General features: G+C 36.7%; 1 protein-coding gene across 2 annotated transcripts in view; it reads right to left on the reverse strand.

Moving 5' to 3' along the window:
- fndc3ba (fibronectin type III domain containing 3Ba) overlaps positions 1 to 14,865 on the reverse strand; it is a 159,499-nt gene that overhangs the window by 33,276 nt on the left and 111,358 nt on the right. For both annotated transcript variants that reach the window (XM_056235537.1, XM_056235538.1), the window contains 8 exons: positions 12,540 to 12,598; positions 8,758 to 8,915; positions 8,042 to 8,101; positions 6,862 to 7,000; positions 3,444 to 3,497; positions 2,973 to 3,097; positions 1,558 to 1,732; positions 1,172 to 1,258 (listed from right to left, as the gene is read on the reverse strand). In XM_056235537.1, the coding sequence (XP_056091512.1) occupies positions 1,172 to 1,258; positions 1,558 to 1,732; positions 2,973 to 3,097; positions 3,444 to 3,497; positions 6,862 to 7,000; positions 8,042 to 8,101; positions 8,758 to 8,915; positions 12,540 to 12,598 (857 nt within the window). The remainder of the gene's footprint in view (positions 1 to 1,171; positions 1,259 to 1,557; positions 1,733 to 2,972; positions 3,098 to 3,443; positions 3,498 to 6,861; positions 7,001 to 8,041; positions 8,102 to 8,757; positions 8,916 to 12,539; positions 12,599 to 14,865) is intronic.

Here is a 14,865-nt window from a genome sequence, read left to right on the forward strand (position 1 = left end):
ATGATAAAAAAAACAACAACTGTGGTATGAGTCAGTGGAGCACAGAGAAAGGTTAAATCACTTTGCTGCCACTGTAATTAACAATGTATGACTCTAGCCTTAATTTGTCAGGTGTCCCTGTAACACAAACAAGCTTCCTGCACAACAAACAAAACACTGTGCGCCTGTGAAGAGCATGTGTCAAACACAGCTAACAACTAGTACAAAAACGCTTGACCAAAACATGATGAGGTCACTATGACTTGGCAATTAATATCTGACCAGTACTTCTGAGAAAGCATTATTCTCTTCAAAACAGACAAATGCACCTCTTTGTTATTTTTGAGCATGTCAATATTGCAATGTGAGCTTTGAAATCTCTTTAATATTTATTGAGGTTTCCTTTTGGCAAACAATCTTTCATTTCACACATCATACCAAAGCAACAAGCTTTAAACATAATAAGTTTACATACTCCTCACAGAACAATGGCTTTGTATTTACAAAGATGATGCACTCGTATTACTCGTATGGGAGAAAGTGCAACTTGCAATATGGCGGAATAAGTCCCGCCTTCTAAATATTTGTTTACCGCTATTTAAGCATAAGAAACATGATTTATGGGACAGTTCATGTCAATGTTTTTTTTTGCTGATATGAAATTGTGAGTTCGGCAAGCAGTTCTTGAGATTTCAGGATTCCCCCATTAGTCTTGGATGCCAGAAATAGGCTGCCGAGTGAACAGACTCTCCTTGAAAGGGACTTTGTTGCAGAATCATTTTTAAAGATTTTGTCATTATTCTCTATATTTTATTTCCTAACAAGGTGAGAGACAAAATTTGACTCCACTCCAAAACTGAAAATGCTACACTATTTGATTTTTAATTTATGTGCACACATTTTGGAGTCCTTGGCTTATGCTAAGCAGTGAAGCAGCCCAATTCCCAGTATGCTCTGCACATTGATGTTTCACAGTTCCACAATGAAGATGTGATCCAGCTTTGTCCCTCGTCACAAAAGGGACTCAACAATATTATACAACATTTTTATGATTGTTGATTTTTTTTTTTATGACACGCATCTAACAGATTATAGCTAGGGGTGTGCAAACTTATGAACTCTGTAAATCACACACTATAGTTATTTATGATATCGTGAAAAGCTATAAGACGACAAATATGCATTCACTCACCCTGAATTTATACTGCGTGCTTCTCTTCAGGCCCTCTACAGTACATGTCAAGTTTTCTCCAGTGTACTTTGGGTGAAACTCTGTTCCCTGCCGAAATGAGCACAAAAACAGTGAACTTACATCACCATTTTACGCAAGTAGTGATGGGAATCCTAAAGATTCAGATTTCCAAATAATGATTTGATAACGATAACAAGGCCCGTTTCAAAGAAACAGTTGGAGGCCCCACTTAGTGGAACAATACAAATGTCCAGGAAACAATGGAGTCAAACGTTATAAAAACTATTTGGTTCAAATCTTTTTTGAAAATTGCCAACACAACCAAATGCCATGGGGTTTAAGTATGGACTTGAGTGTGTGGTAGTCATGCCATCTAAATGACGTACAATGTTCTCTTCCTGGATCTCCAGCTTGTATGTGACGGGCTCTTCTGCGGTACAGCCATCTGGCCGGCTCCACTCCAGCGTGATCCATGTGATGCCGGCACGCACCAGCCGAGGAGCGTGGGGCAAGTGGGGCAGACTTCCAGTCGTGTAGAAGACCACCTCAGGACTAAAGCCACTGACAAACAAGAGAGGTGACAGAAAATGATATATACACACACACTCACATAAAGGAAGCTGTAAAACAGCCAGGAATGAGTTTTTTTTTTTTTGTTATCCTCCATGAAGGACGTGTAAATGTGATTTGTATAAACTTAGCAAAAGCCTCAACATCTTATTGCAAAAGCTGTGTTCATTTGCATCCCTCACAGGGCTGACTCTTTGAGTTTATTTTTAACACAGCTCCAATATGTATAACTTGCAGGCTGACTTATGTAATTTAAATAGTTTTCCTCTCCTCTCGATAGCAGCCTTAAATCTAGTTTCTTCCAATTAACTGGTTGTGACAAGTTTACTAGAGCCCTCTGTATTTACTGTGTGAGAGTCTCTATAACTGCCACTGGGAAACAGGAGATGTTAAATGAGCTTCTTTCAGTTAAGGAAGTAATAAAAAATATCCCTTTAGACTGGGTGAAATGTGGTTTGCTGGAGGTGGAGTCTCATATTTCAGCAGTGTTGCTTCACTTTATGAATGCGTCTATGGTATTAATGTCAGGAGATGGAGGAGACGAGGGATGGTGCTGTATTCAGAGTGATGACCCTTAACATGTCTGCCCACTGGACCAAACATTACTTGTTTTATAGATATATTCTATAGATATTCAATAGTTTGAGTGGGGGGCATTGGCTGCCCCCAAAATCATGATTTTTTTCTCTTTAAAAATTCTATACATAAAATAAACAATATTATTAAATTATATTATATATATATATATATATAGAGAGAGAGAGACAAAGAGGGGGTAAATGAAGAAATAGAGAAAGAGGGGGAAAGAGAGAGAACGCTCCATTGGCTGTCTGTTCTTCTGCATCAAGGTGACTTTATGGCTCTCCTCCTCCATTACGACTTGAGGGATGGTGATAGGATTAGATTACAGAGGGATAATGGGATTGTTTTGTCACACACAAAGACTTTAATATGCATCCTGTACGACAACTCATATTTCCTTCTAATTCAAAGCTCAAATCATAGTTGGTCAAACAATGTTTGAATCTTTGGCTGTATCCCAACTTGCACATAATCCATACTAAATACTATACAAGACTAAAGGTTAATGTGTTTTGGTGTGTAGTGGGAGTACGCAAACTGGAATTTAGCAAAAACAAATCGAACTCTAACGGCAATCGAACCTGGGTGCGCTCCAAAAGTGCTAGTGTGAAAGCAACCTAAGTCCATGCATATGCTTCTGCAGTGATACCTCATTCCTATGTCGTTGCGTGCCGCCACCCGAAATGTGTAGGCCATAGCTGGACACAGATGAGTGAGTTTGTAGTGCCTTTGGCTTCCGAAGTAACATTCTCTGAAATTGTTGTTCTTTTTGCCCTAATAGATAAAGTAGGATAACACATACATTCAGTACATAACTAGTCACTGCATAAAATCACTGAAGCCATTCAGCTTCTCAAAACCACTGTAATCATGGCTGGAGTGAAAAATGTATGAGTGACAACAGACTGCTGTGGTCTTTGATGAAAATGGGGACATCATTCAGATATGAATCTTTAAACAGAGTGAATGAACAGTGCTGATATCAAAGAGGCGTAATCAGTGCTGAAAATGTTGAACTGCAATTCAACAAGGAGGCCCTTTTACCAAAAATGTAAAAAGAAACCGAATGCTAATGATTATTTAAAACAAAATTGTTAAGTAACAAAAAATATATTAATACCTCATCCCACTCTAAAAGGTAACTTGTGATTTTCGATCCATTATCAACTGGTGCCTAAGTGAGGAGAGAAATAAAAAGAAACAAATTAGAAGTACAGTACATACAAAGAAGGAAAACTGGAAGAAAACCTTATTTCATAATAAATATTGTGTACACTGTCTGTGTACTGGACCATGAAAATCTAAAAAGTAAGAAGTTTACCCAATCATTTAGTCACACTCATGTTTTTCCAAAACTCTTTTAAGTTTCTTAAACACATACTGTAAGAGAGGGCAAAACGTTGATGCTTCTATTTGTCGTACAATGAACAAGATTGGTGATTAAGGACTGTCAAGCTCTAAAAACGAGAAGAAAAAAATACGAACAACACTAAAACCATGTCCGTATGACTTGTGTTGTGTTATATACTCACATGCAATCATGATGTAAAATTTGGTCTTAATAAATACACTATTACTTTCAAAAGTTTGGGGTCAGTAAAAAGATCAAAGTGACAAAAGAATGCTGTTTCAAATAAATGCTGTTCTTTGTAGTTTTCAACTGTTTAAAACATTGAAAATAATAATAATAGCAATAATATTAATAATAATGATAATAATAAATGCTTCATGCACAGCAAATAAGCATATTATAATGATTTCCGAAGGATCACGTGACACTGAAGACTGGAGTAATGATGATCTAAATTAAGCTTTTCCATCACAGGAATAAATTACATTTTAAAATATATCAAAATAGAAATCAGTTATTTCAAATTGTAATAATATTTTATAATAATGCTATTTTTACTGTATTTTGATCATATAAATGTAGCCTTGCTGAGCACAAGAGACTTTAAAAAAAAACAGTGCACCTTCAGAAAACTTGAAATAGTGCATGAGTCATATGGGATATTTTATAGTGCTTTTTGTAAATTTTTTGTGGCCTCTGGTCACCATTCACTTTCATTGTATAGAAAAGGGCAGCGTGGACATCTTTCTTCTCCTCCTCCTCTTATTTTACAGAGAAGAAAGAAAGTCATACAGGTTTGGAACAACATGAGGGTCAGTAAATGATGGCAGAATTTTTATTTCTAGCTGAACTATCTCTTTAATAATTTAATAATAAAAATCTCCTTTAAAGGGGTCATGAACTAAAAAATCTAAATTTCCCTAAGCTTTTGACATAAGAGGTCATCATACTGAGATGAGGAAGAGAGAAGAGGAATACAAGATGGACTACAAATAACATTACCTTCCAAAGGATCCTAATGCTAGGAATGTGGTTATTTTTTCAACAATGTGAATGTCTCAGTTGAGCATTATTTATTTGTATGCGGTACATTTCACTGAGGATTCTTTGGTAAATCAGTCGCAATTTCGGCGCAGGCTTTGCAAACAGACTTTTGAGATATGGACTCGACAGTAATGCCACAACATGAAAGTAACCGTGTTATTTCTAATGCCTGATCTGTGAACAGTGATTTCTGATATGTAATGATTCATGTACAGTCAGATGTCTTTGTCTGTCTCAGTAAATCAAACCAGTGACTAAATGGTCAACTTCACATTATTTAAAGAAAGCGAACAAAAAACGCTCCCTTTGCAATCGCTGGAGCGGTCAATCAAACAGCGCGAGTTTATCAGTGACTCAGTTCTGGACTCACGGAAAAACTCCCATAATAATCAATGAATCTCTTATTTACATTGTGTTTGCACTGCTAGTTATTATGAAAGCATTCGTTAGTGTGCAGAAATCGAGCTGCAATTACGAGATCACATTCATGTGCTCAACATGTCTGTGATTGGCTACAATGCTCCTCACTGCAACCTTTCATGCCACGGTCTAAATATAATGCTATAGATAATGCTATAATCAACACTATTCTCAATTAGTTAACCTTAAGAGCTGTAATAGTAAAAACGTGCTAAAGGTTTTCGAGAGATTTAAACGTAATACTTCCATTTCACATACACAGATGTAAGCCAATCACAGCAGTGGGCGTTTACATCGAAAGAGCGTTTTATTCCTTAAAAAAGAGCGTTTCAAATCAGAGGGCTAAAATCAGGGTAGGAAAAATGCCTTTTATTTCTAAATTATGACAATTTTTGATGTAAAAATCATACTAACATTATTAATGCACCACAGGAAACATAATAATAACACAATAAAACAGTGCAGTTCATGACCCCTTTAAATCTACCAGTCTCATTAGGCTTAAAATCGTTTTCATCTGTAAAAAAACTTTACAAACTTTAAAGGTGCAGTATGTAAGAATGACAGCTAGTGGTCGAAATAGGCACAGCAGTCCAAATTCAAAATATCAGATGTCGTTGTTTCCCCCGCCCCCTCCTCCTAAGACTCAACGCTCACGTGGGTTGCCAGTTTGAGGACACGTAACAGTGCAATTGACAACGAAAACCGAGGAGACTTACAGACTTTAAGTTAATGAGTTGATTTATCCGTGTTTTAATATGCTCTCGTTCAGAGATTTTTAGATGGATATCGAGGCTTTTTAGGTTGTGTGGAATTAGGGCTGGGCGGTATATTGAGTTTGTACGATATATCGATATATTTTTTTGAAACGATATGGAATGAGGCAATACCCTTTATATCGATATAGTAGTTTGATACGAGCACACCTGAAAAATAGTGGAGGACGCAGTGTGAGCTGCTGCAGTGAAAGTACATAGTACAATTTGTCCAAACCATGTTATATTAAGGGCTTCAAAATAACTGGTAAGATATAACTTAGTTAACAAGTTTAAAGCAGCTTGCCCTGTCAGATGCTCTGTCAGTCAGCAACAGTAGCCTATCTGTCAGATAAATACTTGCACTGTTTAATGCGTTTCAGTGCTTAGCTTACATTTCACAGGTATATTCTCCATCTGTAAATGTTAGAAAGTCAAACAAATATGTCCATTTCACTGTCAGGAGAGGATGAGCCTTCTGCAAGTGAATCTCCGCTAGAATTCAAGCTTCCGCGAATGAGCGCCGCCGCATGCGCGCCAAACAGACGGAGCACAATAGAATAGTAGCGCAATAATTCTGACTAAAATATACATATTGCTAAAATATTTGTTGGAGAAAATAAATGTGCCATATGTGGATTTTTAAACCTACAAGTATATTATTGGGTGAACTGGCGAGAATACACAGACCAAAACAAAAACCGACTGACAACACGGAACGTGTAAAATAATAAGTAAAATAACTGGATGTAGAAGTGTTTTTAAGAGAATCGAGTATGTGAACTTAATATGTTTGCAGATATTTAGGAAACATGCTATGGTATTTTTATGCTTTAGTAGAGTAAAACAAGTTACATACAGCACCTTTAAGCTTAAATGTACCTTCATTGAAGAATTAACCGAATTAGTCCTATATGTCTGATGAACTGATAACTTCCATACAAGTATGAGATAAACCGCAGTCTCACCTTCCACTGTAGGGTGAGCGTGCTCTTTGTGCGGTGGGATAGTTTAGGGGGCAGCGGGCAGTCTGGGGTACTGCTGTGGGTGGTGAAGGCCCCCACCTCAGAGCACGAACCCTTCACAGAATTGCACAAAGCATTCACTCTGAGAAAGACAAACACACACATTTAGAAGACATAGTTCATTCAAAGTGATCTATACTACATTTAAAGCAGGAACAGTGAGGGGGAAAATAACCTTTTTGTGTTATCCAAAGAAAAAACTTAGTGCATTCGAGGTGTACATTTTATCTGTAATAAAACACATGACCTTCTAGCACCAGCTGTGCCGTTTTCAATGTATTTTCTGATTGAGTGCACATTGCTTTTACAATTCTAGAAAATTGCTTTTTTTTTTTTTTTTTTTTTTAAAGAAAAGAAAAGAGATGAGCTAAAAAAAGCCATAAAGCACTTCACTTTACGCTTATTCCTGTGCTGGAAAAGGTGGGACAGAATTCATCTGGCCACACGTGCCATTTCCCAACAGGTCACTCAGATTTATAAAGAGGAAACAAAACATCACTCTTAGGGGCAAATGGAACATTCAGGGTCACATCTGACTGCCTATCCCTTAATCAGAACATATATTCAGATAGTCCCACTGCTACCAGGGTTCAAAGGTCAACCGAAAACTCAACTGACAATTTCAATGCATTTTAATGAGGATCCAGACAAACCGACCCCCAGCACTGGATTCTCCATTAACAAGAGCTCCCGGTGACAGAACAGACTAGCATTGCCTATCCCTGGCTGCAAAGAGTACAGCAGATGTGGGCTTGAAGGTTCTTTGAGGACCAGTACATGCATCATATTTAAGCTTGACCTTTCCAAACGCTGTGATGCACAGCACTTTCGGCTCAATTAATAACAGGTAACAGGCAGACCATTAGAGGGACATTTAGGTAGAGCTGAGGTCATTAAACAAAAGTAGAAGTTAAAAATTATGACTTATATATTCCATTAACGTTAACTTCGATTACGTAAAAAAAGAAAACTGCAGATAACTGGATCACTGTAATGACAATACTGATCATCAGAAATAGCATGAATTTCTGGGATAATGGGCTCTAATAACAGTAATAGTTTAAACTACTCTAAGCACATGTTCTTGCACATGGCAAGAAATAAAGTTGAGAGCTGCACTTACCTTACGTGGTAGTCTGTTGCTGGTCTGAGATCTTTTAAATTGCATTCCAACTCCTCTCCACTGAAAACACACACACACACACACACACACACGATGGTTACTGACCTTAATGGATCCAGCAACAGAGTTGTGCTGTCCAAAGTGCAAAAACGACTTTCATTAAGGATGCTGTTCAGTTATTATTGAGCACAACTGCTCAAGGGAAAAACTTTGAGTGGTTTTGCCTTGATAGGTTTTAGGGTTTCCTGCAACCTTTTTTCCTGCTGTTGCGACTATTTTGTGACACTTCAAAATTGCCCCATTCTTTTAGATTATGCTCTGTCATTTTCTTTTAGTGTGTGGGAAACAAACAAAGGCAAACACTTAAAAGTGGCGTTGAACGATAATATAATATAATATTCCATATTCTCCACCAGCACCACTGCTCTCATATGTTATTCTGGAGTCATGCTTTGAGACTCATGCTCCAAACGGATGATGACAGGATGTGAGAGGTCTGATTATCTTTCCTGTCTGCTCTCTGGATACTGAATCATACAAGTCCTGGTAAGAGAACAGGCTGCATCCAATAATTCTATCTGCTCGATGGATGATGTATTCATATCTAACTTGCTCCCTTGTGGTGAACACTGTTAATTTATGAGAACATAAAGACTTCAAGGATTCTGAGCAGACTACACAGCTCCTCTGTGATTATATACTCCAGTCTATCTTACCTATAAATGACACGGTACTGGCCGTTACGACCTTTGTCTGAGAGAGTGACCTCGTAGCTGCAGGTAAAGGGGTGTCCGTTACTGTGCCTGTCTCTGTTCTGGAGGCCTGCTGGTGGAGCCCAAGTCAGTCGAGCTGTCCGGGCCTGGATATTAAGAACCTGTGAAGCAAACAGAACAAAGACCATCAACTGTAGACCTGGAAACAATATTATTAAGCATGTCAAGTGTCTTTGAATCTGTGGGTAGGTGAAGCACACAAGTAGATTTCTTATTTATTTTTAAACAATGAACAAAGATAAAAATGTGTAAATGTAAAGCAAGGTGTATATTCTAATTATTACTGGTCATTATTTTTTTTATTTTTTTAAAGAAAACGTTTGTCAATTATTCTGTCATCATTTATTCCTTTTCATATAATATTTTTATTAATAAAGTACAAATATTCGATTTTGTCTCTCGATTAACATGAGCATAACACTTCAGCAGGACATGCCACTATCAAAAACGACTTCATGTCAACCACCACTGTACAAACGTGCAGGAAAAACAAATCGTCGTTACAATCCAAGACTATAAATTCTAAGGCTAAATCAGCTTTCAAATGTGCTGCAAAGATAAAGCAGCCAAATGCGATTTAAGACAAAATTGGAAGGAGCAAGTCATTTAGATAAGAGTTTGTGGGATTGTCATTTCATTATGAGGTTAGCATAACCCAACTTTGAAACTATTCATTTGCTAAACCTACCAGAATTATAGACTGGCAAATAAAAAAAGGACTATCAACCAATAAACAAAAGAAAAAAAACATGGCTAGGTAAGAAACGACTCACGAGGACTTGACAGTGTAATTAATGTTGTACAAACATAAAACAAAACAAACATTTCCTCAACCTTTAACCACAGACTTTATTTAATCCGTAACACAAAAATTGCTCTTCCAAAAACCCAACCTGGGAACAAATGGGTAATATTAATTACCTTCCGTTTTTAGGCCTGCAATCTGAACCACTCTATAGCTCTGCAAAAACAACCATTTGTGTGTCAAACACAGAAATGAAGGTATACACGTAAAGAGGCAGAGCGGCTATAACTCCTCCTCTATAACAGGTCATTCGGTGTAACCCTGTGTATGAGGGTATAACGCTGACATGAATGAGCTGTAAATGTCTGTCTACCTTCAGTCAGGCAGAAGCAAATCTCTCAAACGCAATCTGTCCTGTGGCAAGAGTAACTGCAGGTGAAAGAACGTCTGTGGAAAAGCTATGGTTGTTGCTCTCGGATGTGCACAGCTAGGATTGCCACTGGCACTTCTGAAGCTACAGCAATATGTTCTCAACAAACCGGCTGCCATCAGACCAGGCTTTCTCACAGAGATACTGAAAAGCTCAGAGACCTATACCGTGCAATAGCTTGTTTTTTTTTTTATGTTTGCTCACCAAGGCTGCATTTATTTGACCAAAACAAATAAGAGCTAAATTACAAATTAAAATAACTTTTCTATTTTAAAATGTAATTTATTCCTGTGATGGCAAAGCTGAATATTCTCCAGTCTTCAGTGTCACATGATCCTTCAGAGATCATTCTAATATGCCGATTTGCTGCTCAAGAATCATGTCGTCTTACTATCAATGCTGAAAACAGTTAATGCTTGATATTTTTGTGGACATTTGATTCTTTGGTGAATAGAACATTTAAAAGAACAGCTTCTTTTAAAATAAGTGTTTTTGTAACATTATAATTTATAATTGTCTTTACTGTCACCTTTGACCAACTTAAAGAATCCTTGTTGAATAAACAAAAAAATCTTACTGACTCCAAACTTTTGAAAGATAGTATGTGTATGTATTTTTATTAAAAAAGTGACACTAGGTAAGGACATCAAACAGGAAGTGATGCTCTGTCTTGGCAAAACCTTCATACACTGAAGTGAAATGTAGTGTATGCCCCTAAAACATGCCCATGGGGTAAAGTATGTTTAGGGTGCAGTGCCACCAACTGGTCAAAGTTGTACATTATGATTAAATCTGCTTATTTTTTTATAAAAACTGTCATCAATATTTTAGTGCTGTATTTCTTTAGACCATGACTTAATCCTGGGCTGCATCAACTATAATGAGAAGTTGGAGTGCATGACCACTTGCCACTAAACTTCAGCCATACAAAGGATTTGGCCCCAGTCTGTAGTAACCAGTGTGTTTCTACTCTGTGGCACACTCAATTTAAGATTGATGAAGACACTGAACAAGAAAGGCAGCTCCATTAGAGGATGTTGGAGAGATGAGGATGAGGGCAGATTTAAGTCAATTACTTCCAAACTTGCACATCTTTCCAGATTGCCTCATCTTGGGACACATTGCGCCACAGATGTTTTCCACACTACCTGCATGCACCCACCAGGCTATATTCCCTCTGTATTCCTCCATGTTTTATGCCAAATGTACTCCCATTCATGGAGCTGCAGGTATATTTTGCAAAACTGTGGAGTCAGTACGATTTTTCAATGTTTTCACAAACAAAAGTCTCACAAAGGCTGCATTCATTTGATCAAAAATATTAAAAAGAGTACTATTGGAATGTTATTAAAATTGAAAGTAACTTCTATATTTTAAAATGTAAATTATTCCTGTGGTGACAAAGCTTTATTTTCATTGTCACATGATCCTTCAGAAATCATTCTAAAATGCTGATTTGATGCTCGATAAACATTTCTTATTATTATCAATGTTGAAGACTGTTGTGCAATTTAATATGCTTTGTGGAAAGCATGATGCGTTTTCTTCAGGATTTTTTAAATCAATAAAAAGTTTTAAAACAGCATTTTTTTTCAATCGCAATGTGACAGTATTTTAACTGTAGCTTTTGAGGTTTTTTTTGCTGAATAAAAGTATTCATTTCTTTAAAAAAAAAAAAAAAAAAACGAACCTACTGATCCCAAATGTTTGAACGGTAGTGTATATAGTGGCATTTTTATGTACTATAAACAGTGTATAGTAGGACAGGCAAAGTACTGCAGAACGTACTACGACTACTCAATATCAAATGTCAGTTTTGCTATAATGTAATATGTAGACAGACAATATTGTAGTTTTCAGACACAGACAGATGCACGTTTGTATACAATATAATAAAATATGACCTTTCAGTCAGCAGTGTTAACAAACTGATTTTAACTTATTTACTGCCTTAATGCCACTAATTTTATGATAATGAGGGATTAATCTTACGCTGAGGGAGTAAATGAGACAGCTGTTCTAATGTCACACACACACCAACAAATGCATGCAAACTAAAACACAAAACAGAACAGATGATTGATGACTATGGGTTAGTTTCACTTATGGATTATCACTTAAAGTGACAGGGTGTCCTTAGATAGTCCTGAACTAAACAACAGCAAGAGCAGCAGGCTGAGTGAACAGATGGGGAAAGAACAGAGCAAACATTGGTCAGAAAACATTGTTTTGATGGAAATGTTTACCTAGTCCTCAATTGCTTGACAGTGGAACAAAATAAAAAAATAAAAAATAATTGCTGCCCCTGTGTGGCTGCAATGGGAACAGTTTGTAATTGTAAACAAATGTGAAAAGATCTTGGTGACTTTTACTGAATGTCTCCTTATGACAAATACATTTTATTAATAATGTAATGTCATGTTTTACGCTCGCTTGTATTTGCAGCCTGTACTTTCTGTTGGCCATTAAAGGATATCATGTTTATCTGATAACATTAAAACCATTAGTACTTTTCACTTGTGAGGTTTTTAACTCATATTCCAGACCCACCTGTGGTTTTTCCATTCCCGAAAGAACATCCTGAACTCTCTTTGCGTCTGAATCATGATCTGCAGCCGGGAGAAAGAAGAAGAGACAGAAAAATAAAAGGGGGTTATTCCGATATGAATCAGCAGGGGTCAGGCTTAAGTCAGAAACGGAGCAGGAGAAAAACATCAAGTGTTAAAGGGTTAAGTTCACCCAAAAATAAAGAACATTGTGTCAATTTATTCATGCTCATGTAGTTCCAAACCCAAACATTTTTTTTTTTATTTTTTTTTTTAGGTGAACTATTCCTGTAACCACTAATAATCTTTTCAGGTAATGGACTTCTCTGAAACGAAGAAATAAACACATTCAAGGAGAAAACAGAATTATGTTTGAAAATAGAAAATAAATTTGAGGAGAACTGTTTTTCGCCTTCTGTCAATACTTTTTGCACAACAAGGCATTGAAAATTATATATTTCATAACCGCAGACCCCACTGAAAGAGCGCTGGCACAGCGGATACATGATCTTTCGGAAGCTTGCATTTCTACCTCTCTCTACTGAACCACATCTATAACTCGTGTGCAACTCCCATGCCAATTTGAAATCTGCACGTGGAAAAAAAATGCTCAATTACCTCATGTTCCCAAGGCCAGATTAGCTCACTTAATCTACCAGATCATTAGCGACAGACAGTCTGACAGAATACCTTTAAATCTTTATTGGCCTGTGGATACACACACATATACCCACAACTGCTCGCTAACCCCTAATTTATCATTTCCACTGAAGACCCAAACAGACAGGATCCACATGAGCAGATTCTTCTCTTCTGGGGAGTAACCTTTTGCTTTATTTCACTCTCTGGAGTGTTGGAAATCAGTTTTGTGCGTGTGGCCTCCCCTTGGTAATGTATGCGTAAAGTAATTTTTTATAAATGATACAAGTAAAATTATATATATATATATATATATATATATATATATATATATACACATATACACGCATATATATATTTATTATTATTATTTATAAAAATTACTTTACACATATACATATAGTCAAACCAAAAATTATTCAGACACCAGATATCATTTTTGATATTTTTTTTACTAATGGGTGCCAGACACTATAGTTCACTTATGTAAGTGAGAATAACAAAATAAAAAAAGTTAACTGTGACATATTATACCTGTATACATATTATACAAATTTGGGACCAAATATTATTCAGACACTTTGACCTGACCAAGTTTTGTTTAAGTGTTTTTTCTTTAATTGCTATGCGACCTTTTTACACCACAGACTGAACAAAATTAAGCATTGCTTGGTAAATGGTTGACCTAAATTGGTATTATATAATTGTGTACTTAAATTTAACAGCTGACAGCTATTCAACCTAATTCATTTGTGAGAAAGTCTAACAGAAGGATGGCCAAACCAATATAAACGGATTTGATAACTGAGTTCTTGTCGTATTTTATAACCATTTTCTAAACTATAGCGAATAAACTGTGATAATTTGAGAAATGTTGAAGGGGTCTGAATAAATTTTGGTTTGACTGTATACCCACACACTGATAAAACATTATGACTATCATAATTAATAGGAAGACAAAAAACGCATGCATAGTAAGTTTCAGAAAATTGATACTTACTGTCTTCATATTAATTATGATAGTACACAGAATAATGGCTATAATTTGTCCAGTCATAGAACTAATAAGATAAAATGTCCTATATTTACAGTCAGAAACATTAACCTGATGCTGAAAAAACAGGTTCATAGACACATTATTTGTCATCCAACCTAATCCACAACATGTGTATGATTGATGTGTGTATTTATTACTAGAGTAGAGAGCACAGTGGGAGTTCACGGCACCTCTGGGCCTTCATGAGTCATGGCAACAGTGATGTCATACACAATCACCTTAACATGACTCCAGGAGGTAGGCACAGGGAACGCAGGCTTCCCCCGAGAGACGAAAACCTTACTAATGCTGTGTGTGTGTGTGCGTGTGTGTGTGTGTGCGTGTGGGTGACAAATTGAGTTATTCATGAACAGTGATGAGTAATTGTGCAGACATGGAAGAATACAAGGTGGCCTTGCTTTTGGCATATTTAGAGAGCTCATTTAAACCCACCCTGACACGAAAGATGGAGTCATCATTGTAGAGACACAGTCTATACTGTAGCAAGATTGGTGTTTTGTAACGTTTAGGGCCTGTTTACACCTGGTCACTTCATGCGTTTTCTCTGATCAGACCAGGTGCAAATGCCCTCCTAAATGCTTACGAGAAAGATTTAAATGCGATCACTCAAACCACTTTAGGATGAAACTGGACA

Source organism: Rhinichthys klamathensis, unplaced genomic scaffold (genome assembly GCF_029890125.1).
Source record: "Rhinichthys klamathensis goyatoka isolate OS25496 unplaced genomic scaffold, OSU_Roscu_1.1 h1tg000422l_1, whole genome shotgun sequence".
Classification (NCBI taxonomy): domain Eukaryota; kingdom Metazoa; phylum Chordata; class Actinopteri; order Cypriniformes; family Leuciscidae; genus Rhinichthys; species Rhinichthys klamathensis.